Source organism: Drosophila santomea, chromosome 3L (assembly GCF_016746245.2).
Source record: "Drosophila santomea strain STO CAGO 1482 chromosome 3L, Prin_Dsan_1.1, whole genome shotgun sequence".
In the NCBI taxonomy this organism is placed as follows: Eukaryota; Metazoa; Arthropoda; class Insecta; order Diptera; family Drosophilidae; genus Drosophila; species Drosophila santomea.
In genome coordinates, this window is record NC_053018.2 from 8,163,230 (window position 1) to 8,189,160 (window position 25,931).

The 25,931-nt window shown below is 44.5% G+C and overlaps 6 protein-coding genes and 1 pseudogene across 17 annotated transcripts in view; 6 read left to right on the top strand and 1 right to left on the bottom strand.

The window, feature by feature from the left end:
* The window catches only part of LOC120447974 (probable basic-leucine zipper transcription factor Q), a 31,182-nt gene extending 24,845 nt beyond the window's left edge, over positions 1-6,337 (top strand). For both annotated transcript variants that reach the window (XM_039629667.1, XM_039629668.2), the window contains exons 5-8: positions 1,208-2,145; positions 3,883-4,020; positions 4,370-5,106; positions 5,247-6,337. In XM_039629667.1, coding sequence (XP_039485601.1) covers positions 1,208-2,145; positions 3,883-4,020; positions 4,370-5,106; positions 5,247-5,333 — 1,900 coding nt within the window. In that variant the 3' untranslated portion in view covers positions 5,334-6,337. The remainder of the gene's footprint in view (positions 1-1,207; positions 2,146-3,882; positions 4,021-4,369; positions 5,107-5,246) is intronic.
* Positions 2,395-3,722, top strand: LOC120447975. 2 transcript variants are annotated; one of them, XM_039629670.1, is made up of 2 exons: positions 2,395-2,735; positions 2,799-3,722. In XM_039629670.1, the coding sequence occupies exons 1-2, from the start codon at positions 2,445-2,447 to the stop codon at positions 3,654-3,656; spliced, it is 1,149 nt and encodes a 382-aa protein (XP_039485604.1). In that variant the 5' UTR covers positions 2,395-2,444; the 3' UTR covers positions 3,657-3,722. The 2 variants fall into 2 exon arrangements, with proteins under 2 accessions (XP_039485604.1, XP_039485603.1); XM_039629669.1 differs by having other exon boundaries at positions 2,395-3,722.
* Positions 6,338-7,765: 1,428 nt separating the features above from the next.
* LOC120448529 (pickpocket protein 28) lies at positions 7,766-10,072 on the top strand. 2 transcript variants are annotated; one of them, XM_039630569.1, is made up of 6 exons: positions 7,766-8,327; positions 8,391-8,651; positions 8,715-8,919; positions 8,978-9,248; positions 9,311-9,569; positions 9,673-10,072. In XM_039630569.1, the coding sequence occupies exons 1-6, from the start codon at positions 7,777-7,779 to the stop codon at positions 9,917-9,919; spliced, it is 1,794 nt and encodes a 597-aa protein (XP_039486503.1). In that variant the 5' UTR covers positions 7,766-7,776; the 3' UTR covers positions 9,920-10,072. The 2 variants fall into 2 exon arrangements, with proteins under 2 accessions (XP_039486503.1, XP_039486504.1); XM_039630570.1 differs by having other exon boundaries at positions 9,630-9,713.
* Positions 10,073-17,258: 7,186 nt separating this feature from the next.
* LOC120450013 lies at positions 17,259-18,065 on the top strand (annotated as a pseudogene).
* LOC120450011 (protein late bloomer-like) lies at positions 17,760-20,424 on the top strand. 8 transcript variants are annotated; one of them, XM_039632731.1, is made up of 9 exons: positions 17,760-17,808; positions 17,868-17,959; positions 18,061-18,127; positions 18,180-18,347; positions 18,405-18,530; positions 18,923-19,030; positions 19,088-19,267; positions 19,335-19,467; positions 19,529-19,699. In XM_039632731.1, exons 3-9 carry the CDS (start codon positions 18,065-18,067, stop codon positions 19,555-19,557), a joined length of 807 nt encoding a protein of 268 aa, XP_039488665.1. In that variant the 5' UTR covers positions 17,760-17,808; positions 17,868-17,959; positions 18,061-18,064; the 3' UTR covers positions 19,558-19,699. The 8 variants fall into 8 exon arrangements, 7 of the variants coding, with proteins under 7 accessions (XP_039488665.1, XP_039488664.1, XP_039488662.1 ...); XM_039632730.1 differs by lacking the exon at positions 17,760-17,808 and adding an exon at positions 19,756-20,424 and having other exon boundaries at positions 17,894-17,959; positions 18,049-18,127; positions 19,335-19,469; positions 19,529-19,705; XM_039632728.1 differs by lacking the exon at positions 17,760-17,808 and adding an exon at positions 19,756-20,424 and having other exon boundaries at positions 17,917-17,959; positions 19,335-19,469; positions 19,529-19,705.
* A 713-nt stretch (positions 20,425-21,137) lies between these two features.
* LOC120449265 (cuticle protein 76) lies at positions 21,138-21,806 on the bottom strand. Its single transcript, XM_039631647.1, has one exon. The coding sequence runs from the start codon at positions 21,804-21,806 to the stop codon at positions 21,138-21,140; it is 669 nt and encodes a 222-aa protein (XP_039487581.1).
* Positions 21,807-23,260: 1,454 nt separating this feature from the next.
* LOC120448978 (larval/pupal cuticle protein H1C) lies at positions 23,261-24,145 on the top strand. Of its 2 annotated transcripts, XM_039631239.1 has the most exons (4): positions 23,261-23,497; positions 23,561-23,659; positions 23,729-23,961; positions 24,064-24,145. In XM_039631239.1, the coding sequence occupies exons 1-4, from the start codon at positions 23,261-23,263 to the stop codon at positions 24,143-24,145; spliced, it is 651 nt and encodes a 216-aa protein (XP_039487173.1). The 2 variants fall into 2 exon arrangements, with proteins under 2 accessions (XP_039487173.1, XP_039487172.1); XM_039631238.1 differs by having other exon boundaries at positions 23,261-23,845; positions 23,900-24,145.
* Positions 24,146-25,931: the final 1,786 nt, after the last annotated feature.

The following is a 25,931-nucleotide window of genomic DNA, read 5'->3' on the forward strand; positions in this document are numbered from 1 at the left end:
GATCCTGTGAGTGACAGTTGCAATGTATGCCATAATGTCCTGGCGCTGACATGTGCACTTGTTTGTCTTTGTCGTGGCGCGGCCTTAATGATGACTGAGCGACATTCACAATTTATTTGGGCCTTGTGCCCCAGACCTTCCAGCACTCGTGTGGAAATATTTAATTTCAGCTTAATGACGCCGAAACGAAATGCCAAATGCTTTAAAAAGGACATCGACATGGGAGACTTTTGGGTTTGGGTAACCCAACTGACATCGACTTGATTGTAATTAAAACGCAAACATGTCGAGGCCTCCCCCCCTCCCCACTCCGTTCTATCGAAAAACCATAGCTATGTCCAGGTGCTCTTGCTTGTGTTTGTCATTAAACGGCTGCTCACCTGGTTTTCCTCTTGTGACCGCACACAAACTGACCGAAAAAGCCACAATTGTTGCACTCCACCACCCACCCACTGCCCCCACTCAATTGACCACAATTGGTTGGCTTCGTTAGGTGGGTAGGGGAGGGGAGGGGAGGGGGCATTTTCGTCCTGGCTCGGCATTTGTATCAATCACTGGCAACATGACCCAACGGGAGACCCCGGCACACAAACACACAAACACAATTGCCAAATGACAATTCAAACGGCGGCAATGGCAGCCTAAACAAATATTGACGCACTGATGGTCTGATGGGTTGATGGGTTGAGGAAGTGACTGACTGACATTGAGGTTGGGCAACAGTTGGCAGGTTGTTCATTTGCAGTTAATGAGGGGGTATTCACATTTATCATTGGGTTTTGTTAAGATAGGAAAGTTGGATTTAAGATATAATTACTTATAATATTAGGAATAACTAGACAACTTGTAATTAGAACTATGTACTTATAAGCTATGAAGAATTTAAATCTAAGAATTTAACCTATTTGCTATTATTTAGTTGGAAGGGTATTGACAATTCGTCGTTTTCGCTGAAGCAGAACTATCATGCTCCCTAAACATTTCCGCATAGCATACTTTTTTGGCAGACGCTGCTGACACTTCAATTAGCGGACAAATATTTGTTGAGCAGATTACGACTCCTAAGCGGCCACTAGTTTGCCTAATGCACTAATAATAAAATGGAGTTAATTCCAACATTTTGTTAAACAATTACTTGTACATAAGCAATTACATATACAAATAGTATTTGCTTATTAAACACACTTGTACTTTTCTCTCCGTGCAGGGATTACTTCTATGACAGCTACTGCTCCTCGGCGCTGCTGCGTGGCGGCGGGGGTGCGGGCGGGGGCGGTTCGAACGGAGTGCGGGCCAAGAAGCGGAAGCGTCTGATGACCAACGGCGGCGGTCTGGCGGTGGCCGTGCAACAGCAACAACAGCAGCAGCACGGCCAGCATCATCACAGTGCGGCCGCGGTGGCCGCTGCTGCGGCAGCAGCCGTACATCAGCATCAGCAACAGCAGCAGGTGCAGCAGCAGCAGCAGCAACACCATCATCAGCAGCAGCAGCAGCAGGTTGCTGCCGTTGCGATGGCGGCCATGGCCAATTTGTTGCCGCAACAGCAGTTGCTGCTGCATCAGCAGAATCTGCTCTCGAATGCGGCAGTGGCCACAACGGTAGCGGCGGCACCGGGTTCCATTCACTGGTCGCAATACAAACAGGAGCAGCAGCACCATCCACATGCCCACCACCCGCATCATGCCCAGCAGCCGTACGGATTCCAGCTGAAGAGCAGCGTGGCTGTCCAGGCGACGACAACGCCGCAAAATGCAAAGTCTGCAATAATTGCTAATCAAACGGCGCTCGGCGAGCCATATCCGGTTGGAGCTGCTGCCTTTGCCGCCCATCAGCATCAGCATCAGCAGCAGCAGCAGCAGCCGCATCAGCAACAGCAACATCAGCAACCGTTGCTGCAGCCGTTGACTCTGGCATTGTCCCCACAGCAACCGCAGCCTCATCAGGCGGCAACGCCACTACAATTGCACAGCCAATTGATGCAGCAACATCAACAGCAGCAACAGCAACAGCAGCAGCAGCAGCAGCAACAGCAGCAGCAGCAGCAGCAACAGCAGCAGCAACAGCAGCAACTACAGCAGCAGCAGCAGCAACATGCTCAGGAGCAATTAAGTTTGCATCAGCAATGGGGACCATTCAAAGTCTACAGTGAGTATTGACTGCAGTTTGCTCACAAGGCAGCTGGCCAATTGAGGGATAAAGCATATTTTAATTATTGTCTGTGGTTTCATCTAGGCAGTTAGCAAAGGAGCAGTCAGCTTTTATAAGTTAGTAAAATAGCGGTTAGGTTTTCTCCCTTTACCTGACTGAAAAGATGAGAGTAGGCAGATGCAAGATATTTTATGGTAAAAAAGAAACACTTATAGGATTTTCCATAATGATTTTCGTCTAGTGGTCCTGGCTTAAAGGGTCAAAAATGTTTACGGCAGACTCTCTGAAAAAGAGAAATGAGTCACATTGCCATTCTCTTGGCCACTGCAAGCGTATTCAGTGTCGTTCAGGGTCAACAGCAGGTTATGCCGATGCCCGTGATAGAAGCCCCCACACCGCATCCTCTGACCGCGGATTACGTGAAGGGAATACTCAGCCTGAAGAGCAGTCTGCTGGCCAACAAGCCGTCCAGTCAGCAGGTGAATAGCGCCGTGCCCGTATCCGCAACCGGAATCAGACCAGGAATGCGGTATACACCGCAGTTGGACGTACAGCAGCCGCCAAGTCAGCCGTTGCGAGAGATTCAGGTTGAGCATGTTGCCAGTTTGAGGCCATCTGCAATAGCTCAAAGCAACCTTCTTCACTCCCAGATGCCGTCGGTCAAGTTGAATCGATATAACCAGCAGTTCCCCGCCTTTCATCTGTTCCAGCCGCCATTCGTGCCACTGCCAAAGAAGCAGGAGCGACAGGAGTCACAGGATCCGCCGCCAACTGCCGAGCAGCTCGAGTTGCTGCAACAGTTGTCCGAGTTCTTTGGCCAGCGACAGCAGTTGCAACAACAGGTGCGACCGCAGGTGGCAACCAACTGCGCTCAAATGGATCCAGATGAGGGAAAAGGAGAGTGCGAAGTGCATGCGAACACCGAGACTTGTGACACCACCAAGGAGCCCAATAAAAACGAAGAGGAGGATACCATATCCGTGGATGTGAAGAACGAAGAGCGGGAAACCACCACCACGACGGCGAAACCAATTGTGGCTCCAAAAACCAAACCCACTAAGCCGACAAGCGTCAAGTCCACCACTCAAAAACATGTGACAACGCATGCTACCAAAAGCACCACCAGAAAGCTGCCCTGTTGCACCAAGCCCATGAATCAAGGCGTTGCATCCGCTCCCAATGTCATCAGCTTTTCACTGAACGTACAAAATGAGAATGCCGAGCAGTCGAAGGCCTTGCAACAGCAGCCTCGAAGTGGCAGACACGCCATTCAGCCCGACTTGCGCATAAATGCTATAACGAACTTACTAAGATATCGCAGAAAAAGGGCTCAGGGTGCAGCTCCATATCCGAAACCCTTTTCTTCACAAAAGGATCAAGGATTGCAGCTACAGAGCCGATCGAAGCGAAAAAGAGACAAGATCCTGGACAAAAATCAACTGCTTCAGGCTGAGCTAAAGATCTGGCCCATTAGCATAAAATCGAACATTGTGGAAAGATTACACTGAGTTTGCAATATTAATATATTTTGTAAGCCACAGAAAACGTTTAAAGTAAAGAAATTAAAGAATTCACACTGTTAGTCTTATATAAATATTTTTTAAATGCATTTTTAAGCTAGCAGAGATAGATAGCAGATACTTTGAAGCTACAAGGAAGAAACAGACTGCCTTTTCACAGTTTTTCACTTACGCTCAACATGCTTTTAAGACCTATCCCTTTGCATATTTACAGGCAATCCGGATACATTAATCTGCGGCAATTGCCGGGAGTCCTTTGGCGAGCTGTCTGAGTTATTGGACCACAAGAAAAGTTATTGCAAGCTGAGGTTCACATGCAAGTGCCAGGATGTTGCCTTTGCGGCAAGTGCAAGTAAGTGGGCGAAACGGGCCTCTTCTTTGGGGAGAGTGGAGGCGTGGCAGCCTGTCTGTCTGTTGGCAATTAATTTATGATTGTTAAACTCTTTTTGCCCTTGCCCCTTGCCGGCCAAAAGTGTTTGTCTAAGTCGTACTGGCACTGGCTCTGTTTGCCAGTCAGCAACATCTGTTGGCCGGGCGGCCGGCAGCAGGATGTCTGTGGATTCATGTCCTGCGGCTGCTAGCAAATGCATTTAAAATTGAGTTATTTATGCGCCAGAGCCTCCGATTGTCTGTCCTTCTGCAAATTCCAACTTAAATAACTAATTAATTCTCGCATGTTTCGCATGCTCCTGCTCCAACAGAGACTCCGCCGACGAGCGCCAAATTGCTGTGCGCCGTTTGCAAGGATGCGTTCGTCAATCCTTGGGATTTGATGGTCCACGCACAGGCCGCCCACATGGTTAACATTTACGAGCTGGGCGATGATGAGGGCAGCAGCAGCAGCAACAACAGCAACACCATCACCGCCAGCAGCAACAATGTTGCAAATGCAGCCGTGGAGAATGGACATGCCATCGCCGATGAGGCAGCCACAAAGCAGCAGCAGATGCCACAGATGCCAGCAGATGCAGCAGATGCCTCATCAACACTTAACAAGGAGCCCAATAACAATAATAAAATTAGCAACAACAACATCAACAGTGAGACGGCCATCAATGGCCACATGTCGCCCTCGGGAGCGGCCATCATTATGGAATCGGGATCATCGACTGAGAACGGAATGCCATGCAGCGACATGGACTCCAACTGTCTGGACATCAAGTTCAGCCTCAGCGCCAGTCCCAAGGAGGCGGGTGACTTGATTACCGCGACCACAGACAGTGGTTCCGATATGCCAATGATGCCATTGCAGGATCAGCACAGGGATGATCTCTCCCTGGATGGACGCATGTCGAGCAGCTCCCAGCAGACCCATCACTCCGACGAGCTGAACGTCAAGCTGCTGAACGGCTCCGTCTCCTCGAGGGGCAGTTCGCCCGGCTTGGAGGCGGATGAGCCGCCGGCCACCAGGGCTTGCATTGTCCGCACCTTGAGCATTGTGAGTATGGATGATCCTTGACCACTGAAAATAATAATCCTATGCAAATAAAGCTAAACGAAGTAGTCACCTTTCACTGATTAGTTACTAGTTAAATCTTTAATTCTAATAAATGAATATATATTTAACTTTAATTCCAGGAAACAGCGGGGTCACCCACAACGCCAACTGCCAATACTTTGGGCCTATTGTCGAACAGTTTAGGCCTGGCTCTCGCACCGCAATAGGTCAAAGGTCAACGGCTTCAGAAGACGCCCTTTGGAGCGGTGTTTCTTGTGCTATCGTGGTGCGATACAAGTGCAATTTCTTCAGTATTTTTTCAACAGACTAACCTTGGAGGGAAGCTAATAAGCTAATAAGCCGGAGGGAAAAGAAGAACGAATAACGTAAATTACAGCAAACATATCATTTTTAATTAGCCATAGATATGAAATATGAGCAGCTATATAGTATATAAAGTGTACTGCGTACTGTGTACTATATCAATTACAGCCATGTGTACGTTTATATGTAATGTATTTGTATTCGTAATTGTAATTGTAACTGTAATTGTAATTGTAATTGTAATGGTAATTGTAACTGCAAAACGCCTTTGTGTTTGTGTTGTTTGCATGTGTCCTTTGGGTTTATCGTTTCAAACGGAAGAGTATTTATTTGGGTTTCGAAACTGCATAAGTGAACGTATAGGTAAAATTATGGAAAGCTTAAACTGTCATCGCCTGTCGGCGTTGCAAATTGAATGGTAATCGAGCTTTGTATATATGAATATATGAAATAATACGGATACAAATTACGGAATTATAAGATCATTGTTATCAACCGGACAATCGTCTGGTGCCGGCTTTAATCGATGCTTATATTTTGGATATAATTTAAGGGTTAACTCAATCCCAGTTGGTACCAAATTAGCCCACGCAAATTGTATATCAAAAGTAGCATAGTGACAACAGGTGTTTCAAAAACAAATTCGAAGTAACTTGCTATACATTATCTAGAACCATAATCAAATATGCGTAATATTAATAGCGACTATATTCTGTAATAACTATATCAAAAGTAGCTGCTATGTAAATAGGTTAATCAACATTATTATGATGTACTTACCAAACCAGTTTGTAAACAGTAACAACATTCAATTCAATGTCCTCCAGCTAAAGCATATAAACCAACAAACGAAATGTATTATGCTAAATGAGAATACCAAAAAAATATATATATACACAAATATATAGTTTATTGAGACTTTCAATGGTTTTGCTGGGATTGTGTTAGCTAAATTAAAGTGATTTTCCCAGTTGAATTTTGGGCGACGCATCAGAAATTCTATTTCGCAGCTCATTAAAATAAATGATGGCCAGACTTTGCCAGACAGCAGCGAGAAGTGTGTAAATGTTTACGGCTGGCAAAAGGAACAGCTAACTGGTAACTGGTAACAGGTAACAACGGCAAGTGCAAGGACAATGCCAACATTGTTGAAGGCACAGCGTCACAATAATGAAAAGTCCCCCAACAAAGGCCCTTTTCTGGCGCCGTTTTCCAGGACCTGCGAAAAATTTCGACACAATGCCCCCCAAATGCAGTTCACTTTATTAGAATGCGCAACCAAAATGGTCGCATCGTGTTGCCCGTCGTCCTGGCTGCCTCTTTGTTGTGTCCTTGCCGCTGGCCACTGCATTTCTTTGCTGCACTCTCATTAAAGGGTAGTTACAGTTTGACACACATTTTGCTAATTTTTTTAAACAATTTTTAAAGCAAAAATATATATATTTATAATACATAAAAAGATTAAAAGACTGATCAAACATTTTAAAATAATTTAAATATTTAGCTTAAGTTGTGCAGTTCCAATAAATTCTCTATGTAAAGCCTGTTTTTACTCTGCCTAATGTCAAGGGTCAGCTGCCATTAAAAATCATTTTCCATTTAGCTAGAGCATTTGCTAGTCGTTGTTTATTATTACCCAGCACTGCCTTTGTTCAGCCATGTTTAACCTGAGGATTTGGGCCGACATTGTCGGCGTCTGCAGCCGTTTGGCGTTTTGTTTCGAGGTCGAGTTAAGCGCCTGCAGTCAAGTGGCGTCGAGCGGTGAGGCCGGGATTTAAAATGCATAAGCCCGCGTGGCCGGAAAGTAGCCGTTTTCAATTTGGCCATGGCCATGTCGCGTTGCTGCCCAGCTGCAGATGAGGATGTGGCACTGGTGAACCGGGGCCCTGGTGAGCTTCAAGTGCGCACTGGCTAATTAGAATGCCTCGCCTAGTGCAGGTACTCAAAGGTAACATTTAGCCGGGCATTGGGTCACAGTTGACAATTACGTTAGCTGCAGGTGGGTGGGTGTTTGGTTTGCCAGTTTCTGGGTTTCCTCAACCGTTTCCCACACCCCCACCCACCCATGGGGATTCCGGTGCTCCAGGGCGAGCTTGCAAATTACGCCAGCTTAGCGACATGAAGTAATTGAAACGCCACCGAAAACGCCACCTTCCCACTCATGCCGAAAAATTCGTGGAAAAGTATGCGTGCCGCGTTCGCGATCCGCCGGGACTGACCACCGGTTCCATCCCAAGGCAGCCCAGGCAGCCGCACCCAGCACCCGGAATCGGAGGGTATATAAAAGCCGGAGTCTTGCGTGCGCAACGCTGACTTAGTCAACGCATCTCCAGCACGCCGGACCGGATGTCGACGGAGAGCACACAACCGCATACGCCCAGCCATGAGGTGGCAGTGCGTCCGCCGCCCAGTGCCGCCAACCAGTGGAAACGGGCCGCACTGATGGCCCGGATGGCGCCGGCATTCCGGGAGACCGTCTCCGATGACAGCGAGGACGAGGTGGACACCAAGAAGCAGATCAAATACGGCAGCGGCTTCCAGGCGGCCAAGGCCATCATACACGAGTACTGCGACTACACGACCATCCACGGCATCCGGTATCTGGGCGAGAAGAAGCGTCCGCTGCTGGAGCGTCTGTTCTGGATCAGTGTCCTGGTGCTATCGGTCTTCACCTGCGTCAAGCTGACCCTTAATATCTGGGACAAGTGGAACAACAATCCGGTGATTGTGAGCTTCGCCGAGAAATCCACTCCCGTGTGGCAAATCCCATTCCCCGCTGTCACAGTTTGTCCGGAGACAAAAACCCGACGTGATGTATTCAACTTTACGGATTCGTATCACCAGGTGCGTGATTTTCAGAGCAATGTCAGCGGCATAGTGGACCTTACCAATAAGCAGTAAGTTATGGCGCTTTTTACACGTAAAAAAACAAGTGTATAGCATGGTAAATTTGTAAACAGAAAGGGATTATATGGCGCTGTGTCGCAGGTTTGCGAGCCCCACTTGCATGATGTAACACTGGGTAATAAAACGCGTAGGGGCATGGAAATCATAGACGCACTGACTGAAGTATCACCTCACTTTGATGACACTTATCTGAACTGCAAGTGGCGCAACTCTCCGGTTAAGTGCAGTGATATATTCCACAAATTTGTGACGGAAGACGGCGTTTGCTACAGTTTCAACTCGCTCAGTCCAGCGGAGATTTTCCGGGCGGAAGGGTGAGCTTGAACTTCAAGTTTGTGAGAAAATCGAATTCTTCTGATGCACAAGATCCGTTGCAGCATTATACCCGACTTTATCTTCCGCGAGGAGAACCGACTGTCCATGGACTGGAATGTGGAGGATGGTTATAGCGCCGGTGCGGATACTTCACCTTATCCCAATCGAGTTTTGGGCCCCGGAGCTCGAGCTGGTTTATATCTGTTCATGGGTGGTGCCGAGATCGATTTCGATGACATGTGTCGTGGTCCAGTTCAGGGTTTCAAGGTAAAGGGTATTATCTTTCCTAGTTAAAGATAATCCATTTAAGATAAATCAATCTTAGATTTTATTACACACACCTGGCGATGTGGCCCAAGTGTCCAAGCAGTACTTCCGTATACCATTCGACCAGGAGGTGCTCATATCCATTCGTCCCAAGATCATTACCACATCGGATGGCCTGAAGCACTACGAGCCCAATCGGCGGCAGTGCTATTTCCAGAAGGAAAGGGAATTGCGTTACTTTAACATCTACTCGCAGAGTAATTGTGAACTGGAGTGCTTGGCCAACTTCACATTGACCAAATGTGGCTGCGTCAAGTTCTCTATGCCACGTAAGTTTTATAGCTGGCTTGGTTTTATACCATTGGGATTTATTTAACTGGTTTTGTTTCAGGTAATGTAAATATGCCTGTTTGCGGTGACGCCAGCCTGAAGTGCTATAACCAGGCCGAGGATGAGCTGCTGCTCAGGGAATTCACACAGGGCTTGGTTAACGCTGGGGAGAATACACGGGGAGAAACCGAGTGCAACTGCCTGCCATCGTGCACTTCCATTGCCTACGAGGCTGAGATCTCGCAGGCAGATTTTGATTACAAGACAGTTATTAACACGGATACTCCGGAGGGCAAAGAGGAGCAGGAGAAGAGACAAGGGTAAGGTTCGAAGTGGAGAGATTCAGTACTACTTTACTCATCATGATCTATATCTATTAGCTAAAATGTTTACATTTTCTTCTTAAACAATACCTTTTGTCAGCATGAAGATGTCCCGCGTGTCCATCTTTTTCAAGGAGGCCCAGTTCCTCACCTCTCGCCGCTCAGAGCTGTATGGTACCACCGACTTTCTTGCCAATTGCGGTGGCTTACTTGGCCTCTTCATGGGCGTGTCCATGCTGAGCATTGTGGAACTGATCTATTTCTGCACCGTGCGCCTCATCTCGAACCTGAGGATGCGCCGCAAAACCCGCAAGGAGCTGCTGAAGGCGGTCAACAAGGATGCCTAATCGAAGGACCTGCTGCTCGGCCCATAAATAATCCAGTGAATCAAGTGAAAACCAGCCAGCTGAAGTGGAAGCCAAAGTTTGGCTGACTCTGCTGCTCTGTGTGTTTGTGTTGCGTTAAATGTTAAATCTGCAAACAATGAAAATAAAGTTGTACTCAGCACTAGACGGCAAATGCAGTTCTCTACGAGTTTATGTTCCGATACGACCCGCATCCTGCCAAAATCTCCTCTGTATGTGTGCATTTGAAATGGAATCAATTATTTTATTGTGTGATTTGCTGCTGCCTTCGATGCAATGCGATTCGATTCGATTCGATTCGATTTCGAAAGTCAATAGACAACGTCGTCGAAGACTCGTGGACAAAGTCAAAAGGGGAGCTACGCATCTCAACTTCCAGCTCATATGTTATGCAGGGCCAATCCTTTGATTCAGCCCAGGATATCCGAACGTATCCTGATCCCAGGAGTATGCGTGGCATAAGGGCATGGGATACCTTGGCTGGGCAAACACTGAGGCAATCCCAGCACTACGTCGTTCAAGTTGTGCGTGTGCGCCTCTAATGGAAATCCAATTGAATTAAGTTAATTATGTTGGCAAATATTTAAACAATAGCAGCCATTTATGCAGACCCAACCCGGCAACTTCACATCCTGCAGGCGCTGCAAAGTAGGCTTTAAAATGTTGCCATGCGCTATCCTGTCATTTTGTTTAATTCAATCGGCTGTGTGTGCATTATGTACGCCTCGTACATTTTCCACCAAAACTTTGCGCAACAGTTGTGCGAGCCATGAAAGTGCTGAAATTCGCTGGGAGTTCATTACGGCAACAAGTGTCGAAATGTGTCGAAAATATTGCAAATAAAGTTGACACATTTGCATATGCCTAATAAAATTTTCATACATTTTCCACACACGGCGAGTGCAGCGCACTTTGCACATCGGGCACGAAATCGCAGTCCACGATTCGTGTCCGCACTTTGGCACTTTCCATCTCCAGTGGCTGCTTTTTGCCTTTTGTGGGCCACTTTTCACTTGCCGTGCCTGCCAATTTGATTCACATATAAAAATGAATTTATGACAATTTCCGGCTGATGGCTGCCAAGGCTGTCTCGAGGGCTTTATTGATTCCACACACAGCGAGGGTGGTTTCCAAAATATTGCAATGCTTTTTTACGTTTTTAAGACTCAGTAAATATGGTTAGTCAAGTAGATGGGCCATAACAATTTTAATTATATTTCACTTCAAGTTCCCCTTTGTCATTTCTTTCAGCAACTCTCGTTGAAAGGATGAAACTCTTATTTTTTATACAAGTATCTTCTTTTGGGCATTGAGTCTTTGTCATATTGTCGTTTCAGTGCGCCGGTAATGTGACATTGACTATTAAGCAGTAAAATCAACTCAAAGTCGGGCCAGGCAATGTCAGTAATCAATTTGCAAGTAATTTCTGCACGGTTCCGGTTGAGTTTTCCTCCCTTTGTGTTGGCGGACATGAATAAGTCCGGGATAACATGACACTTGACATTGAGCCGTAGGTTGGCGGGGGAAATCGTGCACTCGCGAGCAATATCAATAAAAAGTTTTCTTCGCTTTTTGCAGAAATGGCACGCAGCTAACAAAAAAAAAAGTACAAATTGTAATTAAACTTTTGCACAATGCAACTCAAACTGTCCGCAGTGTCTGGCAGCGGCAACAAAAAACCATCAGCTGCATAGCAACAGCCAATAACAAAGTGCAAGACGTGCTGCATTTGATTTGCTCGGCGGTGCTTTGAATTTCCGGTTTCCTGTTTCCGGTTTAGCAGCCCACAGCGAAAACAAACGGCGAATATCAAATAATATTTGAGGCACATGATTGGACTCTTACATGTTACTTATTCTCAATCTTAATGAGCATTAGTTTATCTCATGTACATAAAGAAAGATACTGACAATTTCGTAAGTAACCGCAGTATTTTCAAATACATACTAATATTTTTGAAATTTTTTTTAAGTAAACAGATGATCTCTTAGACTTTTAAAATATAATTGCTGATCATTTTTGGACTTACCATGAATATATTTAAGTAGTAAGTAACTTGTATATAAGTTAAATACTCTTTGAAAAATTTCTGAAAATGGGTTTCTTAACTATTCGTAGTAAGCGCTTTCCCAGTTCAAAATGCACCATTCAGCACTTTGCAATTTATGGCCAGAAAGGATGAGGATGAGGAAGTGGCCGCCAGGCAGCCATGTTTGTTTGTATTTATGTCGGTTTGCCGAGCAACGTTTTGCGGCATTCAGACATTCAAATGCAGAGTGACTACAGCACGCGGCTGTCATGTCAAGTGGTGGCCCACCTGGAGGGGATCGGATCGCAGTGGGATTGGTTTGGCGGGGATTGGAGTGGTAAGCGGAAAGTGGATGATGACTGCTGCCTAGAACTGATTGCTTAAGCGGAAATGACTTGAATGCCTTCGCTATCGCCGCGTCACACGGGGCGTATGTGGAATTTCGCACTCGATTGCCTTGGAGGCGAAGTTTTGTGTAACGCGATTAGCGGTTTGCACAACGCTCAACGTTGTTTTGTTTGCTGTTGTGCCTTAGTCCTTGGGCGAGTCCTGTGGAGCAACACCTTAGCTTTGGGAGCATGGAGAGCCGAAACAGCGAAACACCGGCATCGATTGCAGTAATTGCAGTTGTAGCGCGTCTAAAACTTTAACCGGAGTTGGAAAAGTCATTAAAAACTTGCTGCCAACTTTGGATACGAATTAGAATTTTTGATTAAATTGCTTGGCTGGCGAGATGCTTGGCAATTTACTGCGACAAGATGGGACGAGACAATTAATGAAAAATGCATAAGCGAATGGCGAATCAATGTATATCGTGACACCAATTGCGAATTAACACCCTCATATACGAGCACACTCCCATACCTACTTATGCATGTGGCATCATTGTCACGCAGGATTCGCTGCGGCATTGGTCGCTGGTATGTGGCATTTGTATGCAAACCGCGCACTAAATTAGATTCTTTTTTACTGCAGCCACATAGTCCGCTTGATGATGAGGCGATGACAGGGTCTTTGGGTTTATTTTCCCGCTTTTCCAGCTTTTCCAGCTTCTGGCGATAAAATGCGTAAGCTCGTTAAAATTGCACGCGACGCGCCTCTTATAATAATGGCAATCGATGGCTGACTGAGGATGCCGGTTAGCTGAAGGATATTGATGGTGCGACATATTGATTTGGTTCATGGTGAATCTCGGAGTGCCGAGAGTGGAGCAAAGTAAACATAAAATCGTTGATGGTAAGTGGGTCGCATAAAATAAATAGAATTCGCAGGACTTGAGCTTGCAACCTGTTGTAGTTTATGATTTCTCGTAAAATGGTGTTCTCTTGTGTGGGTATCCAAAGCATCATAATTAATTTTATAGTGCTAAAGACAATATCAAAAGTTCTAACACTTTTCTATGAATATAACCCATTTGTTTACGGCTTTTGTACAATCTGCAACGGACATTCTGCATGGAAATTTGTAATCCCATTTCTAAGGTCCCAACAATTGAAAACGGAGATCTAACACTTCCATTCATATTCAGTTTTATAATTGCTTTTGCCGGGGACCAGGCCCCAAAAATCTGCACCCAGAGAAAATAATATAAATTGAATTCACTGGCGCAAGTTCTCGAGCTTATTATGCATTACCTAATGAAAACTGGGCCAGAACCAAGGACCAAGAACTAAGGACCAAGGACCAGGGAACGAAGGAACAGAACTGGCAGCCGCGTAAGCAAATAATAAATAAATAAATAAACGAAAAGCGCAAATAACATTTGAGATCCAGATTTAATTTCTAACGTTGAGTGCGCATATTAAAACAGTGAGGATTGGGGATGAGGATGAGAATGAGGATGAGTCTGCCTGGTGGAGATTGGTGGTGATTGTGGTGGCCGGGGATTTTCCGGGTGGAAAACTGAGGGAGGCGGCGGCAGCAGACAAAAGGCGGTGGAAAACCTTGCTGGGAGCAACAAACAAAGATGATGCGGATATCACTGGTGTGTCGGAGTCTGTGGATGTTACGAGTATATGGAAGTGGATATGGAAGTGCAGCGGAAATGCGGGAAATCCGGGACCATGGGATACCCCCCACCGAACCCAAAGTCTGAATTCCAGGCCGGGCCTGGGGATATAAAAATAAACAATCAAAGCGGGCGGCAGAAGGCGTAATAGAAGTTGGCGTGAGTAAACAATGAATTACGGAATCATGAAAGCAAATTGACTTTAATGCAAAAATCAAATATTTACACAGCGCGGATGCGGGACAAGGACAGTCGTTGTGGCGTTTCGTTGTGAGGAAAACAGGAGGCAATTCTATTGCAATTGCACGCCGAAAGAGATGGCAATAGACGGCAGTAGTAGAGACAAAAGGCAAACAAACAAACAAACAAACAAACATACAGACAGACAAAACCGAATGAAAGAAGCAACGCATACAAATCGAGGTTTTGTTAGACGTCCTGACTGCGAACTCGTTCCTCTTTTGCCAAAAAATTTGTTTCGGCACTTAAATGCCAATGCACACAGAACCGAAAAACACACTGATATGCAAGTTTGAACAGAGCTGCACAGGAAATAATCCACATAAGTTTTTAATCTTATTAGTGGGTACTAAAATGTTATCATAAGATAGTAATACTGGATAAGTATATATATTCCCGCATGCCACAATAGGGTATTCCATTAAAATCACCTTTAGAGGTGTCTAATATTAGCTTTTCCAGAAAAATCACAAGTGTGCTTCGAAATACATTTTTCTCTCTGCATATAAAGTAAGCAATTCCCTTGGGGGTCGGAGGTCAAAAGGGGTTTAAACTGCGGGTCAGCCTTTGTGCGGCATTGGATTGGTCTGCGGCGTTTCCGGTTTTCGAGTATACGTTATTAGCTCACTGGGCGTGGATGCGGTCCAGCATGGTCTGAATTTTACGATTTCATTCATTTTTGTGGCTGCCATTTGGCACCCCAAAATATGCAACAAAATTTTATTTGCCGAAATAAAAGCTCAAGACCTTTTGGCTGGCATAAAAATAATATTATAGAAACTATGGGGCAATGCTTTGGAAGTAAGTGTGAAAAACACTCTCTCAACGTAATTTCCCCAAGAATTTATCAATTAGAATAGTCGCTGGAAAACGGAAAACCCAACACCCTTGTAATAAAGCACGTAACAGAGGGAAAAGAAAAAAGTGCGACGGTGGACAAAAAAAAAGGAGGACACACCGAATTGAGAGTGGAAAAATTGGGTGAAAGAGGAAACATCACACAAATCTGAAAACCATAAAAGTGTCGCTTTCAATTGTTAACCCAACTACCCAACGTACCAACTACAGGCGACAATCGAAGCCAACAAGTGAAATTGAAACGTTCAATGGATAGTGCGGAGTCCTGAAAGGATGTACATATGTGGGCATGGGGGGCATAAAAAGGAAACAGGATGGATGAGGGTGCTCTAGAAGCTCACAAGCGCAAATTGATGATGATGTAGTGTGTGTGCCTGCAACTGTGTGGCAGGATGCTCGGCGAGATTTTTTATGCATCCTGACATGGGTTTTCGCAATTTATAGAGGGAGTTCAGGGCTTCAAAAATTATTAATACATTTTATATCTATAAATACACGTATCTAAACTTATTTCATGAAAAATATTGAGCATAAAATTATAATCGTACTTTTGACAGAGTACCGCAAGTGCCCAGTGATTTTTATTCCAATACTTTATCACTTTCTCAGCTGAACTGAGAATGATGATGAACAACGATGATTGACACCACGCCCGGCAATAAATTTTTAATTTTCAATGCTTGCCGATAGAAGGAAGCGGGTCTGATGGATTCATGCCCACATCCTTGTCTCCAGTGAGCTTGTTAAATTCAAATTAGAACGCTGCCAGGAGCATCGTTCTATGCGAGAACTTGCCGCTGACAGCGAAGATAAATGACACAGAACTGCGATCGCAACAAATTAACCTTGTTAGAGGCTGCAGCACAGCAGCCTTCACAGTCGTGAACCAGGACATAACTCCGGAGCAGTGGTAGCGGCAAGGACTCTGGCTCCGACTCCGAGGACACCACCAGTTACAAGTGTATGTAATTTTTTATCGTCTGCGACTTTCGACTCTCCACTCACCCACTGACGACGACTGACTTATGAATGGCGTGTGCCAAGTTGAGTTGAGACAAAGCACTGGAAAAAATCGTATGGTTTAAATGTTGGAAATAATTATATTTAGAAAATTAAATATTAAAAGATTTTTGTATCCCTCCAAATGAAACATATTAAATACTTTGGCTGCCTTAGTTAGATTTATATAACTTGAATAATGGAAAAGATACTTCAAAGTTTTGTTGTGAAAGTGCTCAGCTTTGAACAACATAGCATTATTATTATTAAGCAATGCATATATTTTTTCAAGTGTTTTGAATACGCTGCTAGTGCCACCGCCTTGGAGTCGATAAATCAGTTTGTGTATCAAATTGAATTCACGAGCGTGCACATGACACCAGCCCACGCACATTTATCAGCCGATTCAGGCGAATCCTGCGGAGCATGAACTTTAACTCGCCCGCGTTTTTGGGCAACCACAAAATTTTAATCTCAACTAAGAACTCACAAGAAAATAAAAACATAAAATCCATTGGCGGGTTGCATTATAAATTATTCATTGCGAAAACGCAACCGCGACACGCCCACCTTATTTTTCTCTTATTTTTTTTTTTCGAGCCAAGTAAATGAACGCCTGCCGCTGACGGGCGCTCGTTTGCACCTAATTTGATTTTTAGTTGCTGCTCCTTTTGGAGGCGAGTCTGCGGTCGGTTCGCTTGGCATTCCATCCTCAGCTGGTTGTGCCCCACCCATCTAGCCTTTGGCTTGGCACCGTCTCGCAGATCCTAACTCACCAATACAAGCTCGAAAACACACACACCCACAGGAAGAAGGACTCGGCAGCGCATCCTGTTTTCTTTTCATTCATTCCAGCGCGGCTGGCTGTCGAAAAAATGTCTGTTATGTGGCTAGAGAATTTTGCAGTAATTAATGGCAACTGTTTGATTAAAAAATTCCACAGCAGCTTTCCATGCTGGGATGTGTAAGGGTTTAGTTCTAGTTTTCCCACCCCAAGCCGTTTTCCATTACCAAACGCGGTCACAAGCTGCGATGCTGAATAAATCTATGCAAATTCAAGAGATTTCTTAAAGGGGTTTTTCAAGCTCTACAAATGTGGACTACAAAGTTAAGTACAAAATTATGAAATTAACAAAACTGACAACTGTTATTCGTAAAAAGTATATCTATTGGTTTATATAACACATGAGAACAATGTCAATTGGGTTTAGTAGTTGTAAAATTTCAAATGTGATTTGTTGACTTTCATCTGCGGTATAATGTGCATTTGTTCAACTAGTGTGCTCAAATTCAGTCTTTTGGCATTCATACATATTGCCGCAGTGAGTTTAATATACATCCGTTCATGTAAAACTACTGTACTCACACTTTTTAAGGGATTTAATGGCGCCCAAATAGCAAAGGACATCACTTTGCTGGACAAACTGGTGGGTCACCATCATGTTATGCTTATTATAAGTTTAGCACTCTGTGTCATAATACTAGTTGTTTTCTTACTTGCCATATTTGCTGCGATTAAAAATCACATTGGCTTTGAACGTGGTGCGTATCTGGGAGTTATTTCATAATTATTTTCTTAAATAATAATTTATTTACTGAATTTTGTAGACTCTCATTTTCTTGATTATTAAGGTTGTGGCAAAGGGTGTTATCGTAATTGTGTGTACAGTAACCATAGAAACAAGTATAGAAAATACCGCCGCCCATCTTTGGTTCTTTCTGTGCTGGAAATTTACGGTGGGTATTTCATCTCATTCCATTAGTAATTACCTACACCTTTTTTTTACCTAACACAGACTATATGTATGATCCTAAATCTATTCTATTATATGCGTTTAACAGAGCCTTCAAGGGAAGCTGTCTAATTCCTAAAAATAATATTGATTTGGTAAGCACTTTTAAAACTTTAAATTTAGAATGTTTTTATACATATAAATTTTTAAGTTCTTCAAACAGAAATATCCAAATTTTATCTAGATAAATCTTCAGCAGGATGTGCTTTTGTCCCACAATTGCTCTCAAAGTTGGACTTTTGTTTATGATACCCATAACCGCAGTAAGTTGAATGCGCCTTTAATTGATCGACTAGTTCTATACTCATTTTGCAGGGCATTAATGGCGCACAAATAGCAAAAGATGTTTCCATATGGAATGCATTAGAGGGACACCATTATGTAATGATCGTTATTAGCCTATCAGTGTCCGCATTTGTACTGTCGTCTTTAGTTGTTTTAATATATGCGACGATCTGTAATAAAATTCGAATTCTAAAAGTGGTTCGTTAGCATGAGGCATCTAATATCGTTAAGATAAATATTTAATGTTTTTTGCAGATAATGTTGATTTTTGCAGGAATCGTCCTGGTGAAACTGGGAATTCTATTCGTGTGCATGAGTACGGAAATGAATCCGGGTAAGACGGCAGCTCATCCCATGTTTATGGTATGCTGGGTCATTACGGTATGGATGTACTTTGGAAATTACAAAAATAACTAACTAACAACTAACATTATTAAACTAATATCTGAATAGTTTTTATGTATGGCCGCTATAATTCTATACTGGCTTCGGCTATATGACATTGCAAACGAAGCCGATTGATTTGAAACTATTGTATTGAACTGGGAAATTTCTTCTCTTCAAAGCATTTTACTGGCCTTCAAAGCCTTCAAAATATCATCTGGTTTTCTCATTGTGGTAAGCAGTGATTAAAGCTAAGATGTTCACAGGAAAGTAAACAGTGAAGCAAATTATAATGGCCATTATATTGAACCGAATAAATTCTGTTTTAAAAGCATTTATACCTGCGGAAGTAGTGTCATTTTAGTAATATACAAATTCCTACTATTCAGATAGGTATGATGGATGATCAGGAAACACGAGGCATTCAAAGATTACTCTGCGGTACGAAAATAGGCATCTGCAAACTCATCACCTTTATAGTATGGGTAGTCAATTTCGTAGGTAGTATCATAGCATCTAAGAAAAAGCCACTACGAATGTGCACCCATCCACAGATTTTCACCTGTGCGGATGTTTATATATATTATGACATGCTGAAGGAATACCTGGATTGCTGGAATTGTTTGTTCAGGTCCTACATGATTATCGCTCTAGTCATAAATGTCCTTATGGTTCCGCTGCTAATCTTGGGCCTCTTCTTCATATATCTGCATTTTTCCAGGGAAATACGCATTGTAATTTCTTGTAAACACTTTGTAAAAACACAGCGATTGTCTAAAATATATTTCACTGTATTTCCAGTACGCAACAGTACTCTTCGTAGCAACTTGGTTGCAGATGATGCTGACAATTCTATTTGCACAGCAGTACCAAACTGTAGGAGATGTACTGCAAATATGGAGAAATCGCAAGAGTTTGGAGTTCTTCGAAAGCCGTGTAAGAGTCACTCAAAAATATTAATTAAGTAGTAAACCTACCACTTGGTTTATTTATAGTGCCAGTGCTGCGGTGTTTTGGGACCTGACGACTACAAGTTGGGCCTGCTGGTTATCCCGCTCTCCTGTTACAAGGATCTCAGTGGAAATGATGAGGATCTCTATCAATCAGGCTGCTCCACGCACTCCATAAAGCCCTCGTTCCCCATCACCCAGGTGATCTCCTTCCTAGTTCAGGTGAGTAATGAGCGGCTGTTTCAATTCCATGTACTAAAAAACCATCCCAGTATGTATTAGTCATATGTCTGAAAGTATTCCACGTTATCCTGATAAGAAGCGGGACCCAACGCAGAAGCTTGTGGACTGAGCGACGCAGCGAAACGCTTGGTAGTTTAAATCCCTGACTTGAGGTTCCATTCTGATTTCGAAAGCAATCCTAAAGAGCCAAAGTTCAAAGATCTTGAGGACTACTTTCCAACATCGCATGAAACTCAAGCAGCCGATTTTCTTGTAGACTCGACGTTCGGATGCGGTTTACAATTCATGAAATTGAGTATTGGCATCCTGGGCGAGACAAATTGGATGCTGCTGGCTCTCGTCATGTTTCACGGACTGCAATCAATAACGATAAACACTTGAGTCGCAAATCCAATGTCCAGAATCCTCTGTCCAACGACGGCATGCATATGGATGAGCCAATAAAGAAATCAACAAAGCATGTCGGGCGATTGAAAAAGTATTGCAAATACCCCGGACAGTCGGGGATTTGGACACGGAATTGGACTCCAATCCGGACAATATGCAAATGCAGCTAAGCAGAAAATATTCAAGGACAATCCAGCCAGAACTCCCACCATCAAACGCTCAAGTTTAGATATTCATTTTATGTCCCTCGTCCCTCGACCCGCGCATAAATTTTATTGTTGTCAACATTAAATTCTAGTCGTGAAAAACAATTTTGCAGCATTTGAAAATCCATAAAATATGCATACGAAATTGTCCGCCGGAACGACCAACTTTATGGCTAAATAGTTTGCTCCGGCCCACATCGTTAATGCCTTTTTTATGCGTGTGTTTTTTGGGTGGTGGTGTTGTGAAAACTTTTTAGCCTCCATAACAATAACGGCAGCAAAAGCAACCACACTTTGGTCAAGCTGCTGGAAAATCCAGTGCAAAGTTCACAGATAGAAGGGTTGGGTCATGTGGCTCATTAAACTTTGGCCAACAATTTTTTGTTGCACCCCAACCGACAAAGACAAACAGAAAGTTTTGCACTAAATATTTGCGCCCTCGCAAAAAAAATGAAAAGAGTTCCACTTGGCAAACAGAATGAAAAGCGGTTTTGAGGTGAGTTGAAACCCTGTTTCCAGGGATTTGGAATGTTTACAATATATCTTGGCACACATACGCCCCATTAAACGCTAGACAAATGGAATGCTAAGAAAAAGGGTGAAAGTGTTACTTCAAATTGAGGTTGTAACTTCGTTTTATATTCGCAGTTCTGAATGCCTAGTCTTAAAATATTTCCACACATCAACCTATCTTCCCTTATTATTACTAATTACTAAAGAAGGAAATTCGTGCTTGATTCAGTTACAAACGGACTTTCTTTATTTCGTACAAAATCAACTAATCAACAAAGTGTCAACAAAGGTCGCCATGTCACGCCCTAGTATCCCCAGTGGGAACCGAATCCATCGAAGCTGGCGTGGGCCACCACGGCGGCGGGCGAGTACTTCACATAGGCGGCGGGAGCAGCGGCCACCAGAGGAGCAGGAGCGTGGTAAACTGGAGCAGGAGCGGCGTACACGGTCTTGGCCACAACTGGAGCGGGAGCGGCGTAGACTGGAGCTGGGGCAGCATAGACAGCCTTGGCCACGGGAGCGGAGTACACAGTCTTGGCCAGCACTGGAGCAGGAGCGGAGTAGACAGTCTTGGCCACGACTGGAGCTGGAGCAGCGTAGACCGGAGCAGGAGCGGAGTATACAGTCTTGGCCACGACTGGAGCAGGAGCAGCGGCGTAGAAGGACTTGGTGATCACGGGAGCAGGTGCGGAGTACAGGGTCTTCGGGGTGTAGACATTGTTGGTGATGCGGGAGTCCACCTTGCTGACACTGGAGTAGGGGGTGACCACGTTCTTGGAGTAGGTGGACACAGTGCCGCCGAAGGAGCGCACCACATTCTGCTGGGTGGTGCCCACGGCATCGTAGTGGGGCTGAGCCACCTTGGCCACCACGGGAATGGAGGCGGCGGCATAGGTGGTGGCCGGAGCCAGGAAGCCAGCGCTTGCCACGCCCACCAGAGCGCAGAAGGACAAAAGGACGTACTTGAATGCCATGGCTGGGATTGGATTGAATTAATTGAGAACTGAACACTTAAAGTGATGTTTGTAGTGAGCTGCAGTGGCTACTGATACCAAAGCCCTGGCAGGCGACTGTTTTTATAGCCAAAACGCGCATATGGTTTGCCAAATTTCAAATTTCACGGCCAAACCGCAAATTACAGTGTGTGTTCGTATGACAGATTGACTTAGGCCTAAGCACCCAAAGAAAAAAAAGGTGAAAAAAAAAGAAACTGGTTCAATGGGTCGACAAATGACTGCGCTCTTTTGCCTGCCGCTTTCCGTGCTCCGTCTCTGTCTTAATTGGAGGCCAGCTCAAGTGCCCCACACCCGAAATGTATCAGGAAAGTGAATTATTTTGAATACTCGTGCTATCAGCAGCTCATAAATTTTCCAGCGACTGGTGGTGGGGGAGGGGACAAACTTTTATTTTCCCGCCGTGTTTTTCCATTAAATTGAGTTCCACTCGAGCAGCAAATATGAGGCAACCCCTCCTCTGAATGGATGAGGGGATGTTCCTCAGCTCCTTGTTGCTGTCAACTTTATCAGCAGGGGTGTCAGTGGTTCGTATTTTTTTTTTTGTTCTCGGAGTGGTGGCAGTCAGTTGTTTATGATTTTTGTTTGTTTTTATTCCAAGGGGGAGCTCGGAAGTTCTTGTGCCCTTCCAGAAGGCAGATCTGAAGTTGAAATTAATGATCAAGAGGCCGAAAGTTTTGCTGACTCATAAATAAGCTGTTCAGTCTAGATCACATATGTGTAAATTAGTATAAAGTTTGTATAAAGATCAGGCATAAATATTATATTATTTATTAGAATATCACTATTCATTGTATCACCCAAATTATAGGCAAAGAGCATTCAGCACTTCGTTCTGTTTGCATGTGTACTCTCTTAATGTTTTCCTTTTGTTTTGGCCAAGTTTGGAAAATGAATTTTCCTGCTCCGCTGCTCACGGGCGCATGATGAATATTTATTGAAATTACCAAAGTTGACGCTACTCCAAATTGAATTGTGTTGCCAACTTGGGATGCTTCTTACTGCCACAAATTCCTGCGCGCTTTTTCCTTCTTCTATTTTCGCACTCTTTTGATTTTGTTTTTTTTTTGGCAAATTGTTATTAATTTTACACTGGGGGCCCTGGAGTATGCGCTTTAGCCCCACAACGCAAACCTAATTACCGCGTTAAATGTATGCCTGCAAATTGGCTTTCAAGTGGTTACGCAGGTGAACTGCCATCGCATTGTGGGCAGTTCACATTACCAAAACTCACCAGTAAACCAACCAAAAATCAACTAAAAACTGTAAAAACTGGCACGCGTCCGATGCGTATAAAAGCCGCAACATTTTGGCCAAATCAGCATCAGTCGCAGCCCAACCAGCCTGCTTTCGACTTCACTCGACCAATCCGTCCAGTCATCGCCCCGTACTTCAACATCAACATCAACTCCAAAATGGCTTTCCAGTACCTCATCACTCTGTGCGCCCTGGTGGCCTACGCCAATGCTGGTCTCCTGGCCAGCCATGTGGCCATTGCCAATCCTTCAGTGGATGCCGTCGCCTCCACTCAGCAGAACGTGGTGAGATCCTTTGCCGGCACTTTGTCCAGCTACTCAAAGGCGGTGGACACCCCGTACTCCAGCGTGAGGAAGAGCGACACCAGGATCCAGAACAATGTCTACACCCCGGCTGTTAAGACCACCACTTATGGTGCAGCTCCTCTGTACACCCAGGCTACACCCATTGTGGCCAAGACTCTGGTCCATGCTCCAGCTCCCGTTGTGGAGAAGACCGTGTACGCTGCTGCTCCAGCTCCAGTTCTGGCCAAGACTGTGTACTCTGCTCCTGCTCCAGTTTACGCTGCTCCCGCACCAGTTGTGGCCAAAACCGTGTACTCTGCTCCTGCTCCAGTTCTGGCCAAGACTGTGTACTCTGCTCCTGCTCCAGTTTATGCTGCTCCTGCTCCAGTTTATGCTGCTCCTGCTCCAGTTGTGGCCAAGACCGTTTACTCCGCTCCAGCTCCAGTTCTGGCCAAGACTGTGTACTCCGCTCCTGCTCCAGTTTACGCTGCTCCTGCTCCAGTTCTGGCCAAGACTGTCTACTCCGCTCCTGCTCCAGTTTACGCTGCTGCCGCTCCCGTTGTGGCCAAGACTGTGTCCTATGCCGCCCCACTGGCCACCACCAATGTGAACCACGGACCCGCTGCCACCACCTACAGCCACAGTGCCCCAGCTCTGGGCGTCTCCAGCTACGGCAGCTCCCAGACGGTTCACTACTCCCCCGCGGAGAGTGTGTCGCACATGAGCTTCGATGGATTCGGAACCCACTGGGGTTTCTAAATGAGACTTGGCCTTTGGGCTTAAGCAATTGTTAATGTTGTTTGGTGGTCAATAAAGACGGAGATCGATTGTTGCAAATTAAACATGAGTCGAGTATAGCAGAGCAGACCTTCTGGGCAAACAATGGCTCAAACTGGTTTGTGCCAATTCATCGTTAAGCATTGGCCTTCTATGAGGTCTTACCTTAGGTGCGGAGAAGGAGGAGGGCGTGGTGGTAAGCGGCTTTGTGATAAGCTGCGGGGGCGTGGCATGTCGTGTTTTATGGCTCTTTAATTGGATTTCATATTTTTCGCACACCTTTCCCGCACCCCTTTTCCGCTTACCACCAAAAAACCAACAACTGGCCCACTTGTGCACTTGTTATAATTATTGTCAGTTAATTAACGGATATTTATGCTCGCATAACCGCAACTACGCATAAATGGCTTACACGCCGGCCCCCAAAAGCTTAAAATTGACATCTTGGCTCAGAGTGGCTGTGGATAGATATGTGGTACTTTAATGGGTTTCAGTTAAATGGGTTCAATTGGAACCATTGACAGGCGGCCAAGAGGTGGAGTTTAATAGATCAAATGCGTGTTTTGACAGTGATATTTTAGCGGATTTCTTGGGCAGCAAACAAGTTGCGCAATGAAAGGTAAATGATAGAGAGAGTGAGGTAATAAACAAATAAAAAGCTAGGTAAGTTATTAAACACATAGATCAGTTATTGACCTAGGCTGCATGAACTTATGAACTAGCTTGAAACTAAATAACTTATGAGTGATAAACTAAGTGGATGGCTCTACCTCAAAAATGGCAAAGTGCTCCTAAAATCCCCTTTTAATTTCTCCAAAATAAAGCAAAATGTGCACTTCAGTTGGCCCCTTCAAGACATGACACTAATGAGACATGCAATCGAGCTGATTAATTCCCTCTAGACCAATTGACAGGCCAGACAAGAACAATCAAATTAAATGAAAACGTGTCCAAAAAGAGTAGAACGGGCACCCTGTCTTGGAATTTTTGCCAGCCAAATTAGCTGCATTTGTTCTTGTTCTCGGCCTGCGATTTGATTTGTGATTTGATTGCGCATACGCCCCGTGCCACATGCCACATGCCAAAATGTGCCAGATTGTCCTCGTCTGAGTTGACAATTAGTCAATAATTTATTTCAATTTCATTTCGCATGCCAAGCACACTCACACACACACCTCCTAGAAGGAAAACCTAACTGCACTTTAATTACATTTACATTTTGGCTTAGGATTGTCGCTTTAGTTTTTGCCACACAAAACGAGACTGACAAAGGGGGCCAAGTTGCAAGTACCGCCCTGCAATTGTTGCAATGCAATTTAGGTAAGCGAATTTTCATGATTTAAATAACAGCATTATGTGTGGCAGATTGTGTGTGTGTGTGTTTATGTGGTTGAAAAACTGCAGACATTGTCGCTTTGCCGTTCGGTATTTTGTGTTTTGTCTGACTGGCTGGCTGGCTGGATGGCTGTGTGTCCTGGTATAATTAAATTATGGCTGGACATAAGACGCATAATAGGTCATAAATCAAATTTACCTATCCCACGGGTCCATGCCGAGCATGACACTCCAGACGGCGTCACAGACACAGTATGCTATGGCCATCGTTGCACCGAAAGAAATTAATATTGTTTTTTAAGTCTTAATATAAAATAGTGTGGTTTAAAGTTTAGCATAAAGACGTGAATGTAGAGCTCAACAAAATAGTGGTCCATAAAACAGAACCTTTTCATATATTTTATATTTTTCTGAGTTAATTTTCTTTTCTAAA

Excerpts from the sequence above, each read along its gene's own strand:
- LOC120447975 (XM_039629669.1), top strand. The coding sequence starts at position 2,445 with ATGAGTCACATTGCCATTCTCTTGGCCACTGCAAGCGTATTCAGTGTC.
- LOC120448529 (XM_039630569.1), top strand. The coding sequence starts at position 7,777 with ATGTCGACGGAGAGCACACAACCGCATACGCCCAGCCATGAGGTGGCA. Across the intron at positions 8,652-8,714 it reads GAGATTTTCCGGGCGGAAGG|CATTATACCCGACTTTATCT; the intron begins GTGAGCTTGAAC and ends GATCCGTTGCAG. Across the intron at positions 8,920-8,977 it reads GTCCAGTTCAGGGTTTCAAG|ATTTTATTACACACACCTGG; the intron begins GTAAAGGGTATT and ends AATCAATCTTAG.
- LOC120450011 (XM_039632730.1), top strand. The coding sequence starts at position 18,065 with ATGTGCTTTTGTCCCACAATTGCTCTCAAAGTTGGACTTTTGTTTATG. Across the intron at positions 18,348-18,404 it reads AAATTCGAATTCTAAAAGTG|ATAATGTTGATTTTTGCAGG; the intron begins GTTCGTTAGCAT and ends TGTTTTTTGCAG. Across the intron at positions 19,470-19,528 it reads TGGAGTTCTTCGAAAGCCGT|TGCCAGTGCTGCGGTGTTTT; the intron begins GTAAGAGTCACT and ends GTTTATTTATAG.
- LOC120449265 (XM_039631647.1), bottom strand. The coding sequence starts at position 21,806 with ATGGCATTCAAGTACGTCCTTTTGTCCTTCTGCGCTCTGGTGGGCGTG.
- LOC120448978 (XM_039631238.1), top strand. The coding sequence starts at position 23,261 with ATGGCTTTCCAGTACCTCATCACTCTGTGCGCCCTGGTGGCCTACGCC. Across the intron at positions 23,846-23,899 it reads CTCCAGTTCTGGCCAAGACT|ACTGTCTACTCCGCTCCTGC; the intron begins GTGTACTCCGCT and ends GTTCTGGCCAAG.